General features: G+C 36.3%; 1 protein-coding gene across 1 annotated transcript; it reads right to left on the bottom strand.

The window, feature by feature from the left end:
- Positions 1 to 4,242: 4,242 nt before the first annotated feature.
- On the bottom strand, positions 4,243 to 5,010 carry LOC113305850 (putative F-box protein At3g16210). Its single transcript, XM_026554844.1, has one exon. The coding sequence runs from the start codon at positions 5,008 to 5,010 to the stop codon at positions 4,243 to 4,245; it is 768 nt and encodes a 255-aa protein (XP_026410629.1).
- Positions 5,011 to 5,261: the final 251 nt, after the last annotated feature.

The following is a 5,261-nucleotide window of genomic DNA, read 5'->3' as shown; positions in this document are numbered from 1 at the left end:
CCTGGTTTCCTGATTTTGTTACAGTACCTTTAGTAATGTGGTTTCCTAATGCCGACACCAATTGTGTAGGGAACGTTCTTTATATAACTTTGTTTCCATAATATAGTTCTGTCCAAGGGTGGTTAAGCGTTAACTTTGTTTGTATAGATGGCGCTATTCATTCTATGGGAAAATGGAAATCTTGCTTTAATGTTTCCGTATAGTGGTGCGTTATTCATGGTATGATTGTAGCCCGTCCTAGAAAAACTCTCCGGAAGTTAAGTTAAACTTTTCTTTAAGACATCCTAAATATAAATTATCTTACTGAAACAGTTGGTAATTAATGCACCATACTGATTAGAAGTTAATTAAGACTAGGTTTGTGTAAGTGTATCTTTCGCATTTCGTTTTATGTAGGATCAAAAACATAACCTTGATCCTCTATCCCAAACTTAAAATTTTAAAAAATGGTTCGTGAGAAAATAGTAATATCATTTGTACATTATACCACAAGTGAAGAGTTAATTTTCAGTAGTCGATTTTTAGATCTAACTTTAGATAAATTGATTTTTTGGGAGAATAAGAGCCCTATATAAGGCATTTTTCAAAGATAAAAAGTACTATAAAATTGGCTTCACTTCTCCGGAAAGGAGCCCACAAAAGGAAATGAGAGTTGGCCAGAGAGGCATGAAATTTGTGGACGCTCTTTGGGGGCATAACTGGTCATTGTACGATTGGCGCTTCACTGGGCTTTCGCAAGCTGCACTCAAAAACTTTGTATAGAGTTTTTGAAAAACAAAACTAGCTGTGAAACTAGAGTTATTAACACAGTGAATTGATCCTATAAACTATCAAGACATCTCAAATTTGATCCGACCAATAAAATATTGGGGCCACGGTCCGATTGCTCTACATGATTATATAATTTGACTACCGTCATGGCTTGAGATATATATCCATCCAAGTAGGATGAGATTTTATTAATTTGGATGAAACGAATTATGCCACAATCAAGGATAACAGCCAATCATACCCTAACCACTAAGCTACAGAAGGGTTAGCTTTAGTGTAAAATATTAAATCAAAAGAAAAAAAAAAGTAATTCCCGGCTAATTTGGCACAACGAGCAAAACTCTATGGCATGATTAAATGTTCATAAGCCCGATTAATTTGACACGACCAACAAAACATTAAGGAATGTTTAAGAGGTCACGGTCGGAGCTGTAAGCCCCGGTTAATTTGACCCGGCCAACAAAGCATTAGGACATGCTAAAGAGGCCATGGCCGGGTTATAAGCCCCGGCTAATTTGTCCCTGCCAACAAAACACTATGACATGCTTAAAAGGCCATAGCTGGGGCTGTAAGCCTCGGCTAATTTGACCCGACCAACAAAACACTAGGACCGCAGGCCCCAACTAACTTATAGGCTCGATGTTTGAAAGTTCTAATCTAAGTAGTTTTGTTAATGACTAACATTTTGTGGAAGAATACTGACCAGCCGACCAAATAACAACAAAAAATCGAAAAAAGGTTGAGCCCCGGCCGTAGGCCGGGGTGATACCTAGTAGTTGTATGAGGTTTTGAAAATCTTGGGTAGCATGTGGCTCCGGCATTTTTTACCTGGCATTTTTAGGAGCGATCCCGAATGAATTAGGGACGATTTTTTTATTCCCAACCCATAGCCAAGGTTAAGGGATGTCCAAAAGATAGAAGAATACGTTAATGCCCTTCCGTAATCGGAAGTTATTTTGTGTCCGATTGTTAATATTAAATCGGTAGTTAAGTAACACAAAGATACTACCGATTGATATAAATTTGTGCTGAATGCGTATTTGGGGCTACTATTAATCGGAAGTTAACGATAAATTCATTTACTACCGACAATAGGCTCAATCAAAATTAAAAAAAAAAAAAAGATTTTTGTAAAATCTCATTTTGGGGCTACTCTGTATTCGGTAGTTATATAAACTATTTTTAGTACCGAATATGGTTGAATATTTGCAAAGAGAGTCACTGTACAATCGGAAGTCAGGATTTTACCTCATCTACTACCGATTATAGGCTCAACCTAAATTCAAAAAATAGATGATTTTTTCAAAATCACATTTTGGGACAACTCTATATTCGGTAGTTATATGAACAACCTTGACTACCGATTATGATAAGATATTTGCAAAGAGAGTTACTGTATAATCGGAAGTCATGATAACTTCATTTACTACCGATTATAGGCTCAACCAAAATTCAAAAAATTGGGGACTTTTGCAAAATCACATTTTGGAGCAACTCCATATTCGGTGGTTATATGAACTATCTTGACTACCGATTATGGTAGGATTTCGGTAAAGAGATCTACTGTATAATCGGAAGTCAGGATAACTTCATTTACTACCGATTATAGGCTCAACCAAAATTCTAAAAATTGAGGATTTTTGCAAAATCACATTTTGGGGCAACTCTATATTCGGTAGTTATATGAACTATCTTGACTAACGATTATGGTAGGATTTTGGTAAAGAGATCTACTGTATAATCTGAAGTCAATATAACTTCATTTACTACCGATTATAGGCTCAACCAAAATTCAAAAAATTGAGGATTTTTGCAAAATCACATTTTGGGGCAACTCTATATTCGGTAGTTATATGAACTACCTTGACTGCCGATATAATAGGATATTTGCAAAGAGAGCCACTGTATAATCGGAAGTCAGGATAACTTCATTTACTACGGATTATAGGCTCAACCAAAATTCAAAAAATAGATGATTATAGCAAAATCACATTTTGGGGCAACTCTATATTCGGTAGTTATATGAACTACCTTGACTACCGATTAGGATAGGATATTTGCAAAGAGAGTCACTGTATAATCGGAAGTCAGGATAACTTCATTTACTACTGATTATAGGCTCAACCAAAATTCAAAAAATTGAGGACTTTTGCAAAATCACATTTTGGGGCAACTCTATATTCGGTAGTTATAGGAACTATCTTGACTACCGATTATGGTAGGATTTCGGTAAAGAGATCTACTGTATAGTCGGAAGTTAGGATAACTTCATTTATTACCGATTATAGGCTCAACCAAAATTCTAAAAGTTGAGGATTTTTGCAAAATCACATTTTGTGGCAACTCTATATTCGGTAGTTATATGAACTATCTTGACTACCGATTATGGTAGGATTCCGGTAAAGAGATCTACTGTATAGTCGGAAGTCAATATAACTTCATTTACTATCGATTATAGGCTCAACCAAAATTCAAAAAATTGAGGTTTTTTGCAAAATCACATTTTGGGGCAACTCTATATTCAGTAGTTATATGAACTACCTTGACTGCCGATTATAGTAGGATATTTGCAAAGAGAGTCACTGTATAATCGGAAGTCAGGATAACTTCATTTACTACCGATTATAGGCTCAACAAAAATTCAAAAAATTGAGGATTTTTGCAAAATCACATTTTGGGGCAACTCTATATTCGGTAGTTATATGAACTACCTTGACTGCCGATTATAGTAGGATATTTGCAAAGAGAGCCACTGTATAATCGGAAGTCAGGATACCTTCATTTACTACCGATTATAGACTCAACCAAAATTCAAAAATTTGAGAATTCTTGCAAAATCTTATTTTGAGGCTACTCTATATTCGGGAGTTAAATAAAAAAAATTCACTACCGATTATGGTAGCATTTTAGCCAAAGGTCTACTTTAATCGGGAGTCAAGATAAATCGTTTTACTACCGATTATAGGATAATCAAAATTCAAAAGATAGAGGATTTTATTTTGGGGATACTTTATATTCGGAAGTTATATAAACTAAATTGACTCCCGATTGGGATTAACTTCCCGACTGTGAAGTTATCTACCGATTGTAAAGGATAGTTTGACCATTAAAAAAAACCGGGAGATAAGGAATGGCTACATTTTATGTTTGGGTGATCTTTTTTGTCTTTTTGTGTCGCCCCCGATTCTTTCGGGGTCCTCCTAAAAATGCCAGGGGTACCTAAACACCATATAGGACAAACTAAAAACTCCTCCATAGTATACCCTACCCAGTAATCTTCCAAGTAAATAAGCAAGCAACTCTTTGTGGAAATTGTTTTTTCACATATACCGGATGTGCCTCATAATTTGATAACCTAATGTTGCCAATCAGGACTACAGTGGAGGTAGCAAAGATTACAAAACATGAAACTCATTTTAAGAAGCAAAGTAAAAAATATGTAAACTTCAACAAGTGTTTGAAGGGTAGGTGTTAACAGCTTGGCTCAAGAGACATAACAAACGATGAGCCAACTATATCTTTCAGACAAAGAATGCTCTTTCTGTAGGCAATAAACTCAAAATAATCATCTCCTTTTCTGAAAACTGGTTTCAGAAATTCTCTGCTTTCTGTATCGTAACAAGCCAATCCCTTCCTGTATCTCAGATAAATCTTCTTATTTCGAATGCATATCGGAGCGATGTGAGTATCTGGAACACTAATACGACTTACATTAATGCTGTAAACGTTATCCCATATATTTTTCTTGTCAGCGCAGTTGCTCTGGATCTTCCACATATGCAGCCTTTTATAAGTTATATCATGCTTCATATAATAAAGACTGCTATCAATTCCTACCAAGTGCTCCTGACCCGATCCCAACTTTAGATGCGTCATGTCAGGTATCTGAATCAACTTAAACCTTTGTCTCGAAACATCAAAACACAAAATCTGGTCGGTAGCATGCCAGTACAGTGATCCCTCTACAAATATTGCTCCTTCACCGGACTCAAATTCCTTGAATTTGGGAAGAAGAAGGACATCTTTTTGATGGATTGGTCGTCTCCATGACATGTCTGTACCCAAGGTTAAAACCTCATAGCCCAACGTAGAATCATCTAACCGTTCGTACAACTGAATAACTTTATATTCGTTATGAATTGCATCAAATCCGAATCCACATCCGGTGGCCACCTCTTTGTTATCATCAATTCCAGGTTTTTGAAGCGTCAACAATTCCCTTGTAATTGGGTTCCACATATGCAGAGGGAATTCAGTATGAAAACATACCAAACCGTTGCATGATGTGATTTTCAAGTATTCTTCCGCGTGCGTGTTCAATTGAAACTGCTCATCCTGCCTCTGCAATAGATTACCATCCGGATCCTCCGCTGTTTTGCGCAATTTGTTAATATTGGTGACTTTGAGCTCCCAACTGAAGGAAATAGACCAACTCCACAAACTCACGACTCCAACGAGAATTCTCAATCGTGGAGGGACAAATATTAGAT

This window comes from Papaver somniferum, chromosome 8 (genome assembly GCF_003573695.1).
Source record: "Papaver somniferum cultivar HN1 chromosome 8, ASM357369v1, whole genome shotgun sequence".
In the NCBI taxonomy this organism is placed as follows: domain Eukaryota; kingdom Viridiplantae; phylum Streptophyta; class Magnoliopsida; order Ranunculales; family Papaveraceae; genus Papaver; species Papaver somniferum.
The sequence above is the reverse complement of the archived record's forward strand: the minus strand, read 5'-3'. Positions and strand labels throughout refer to the sequence as shown.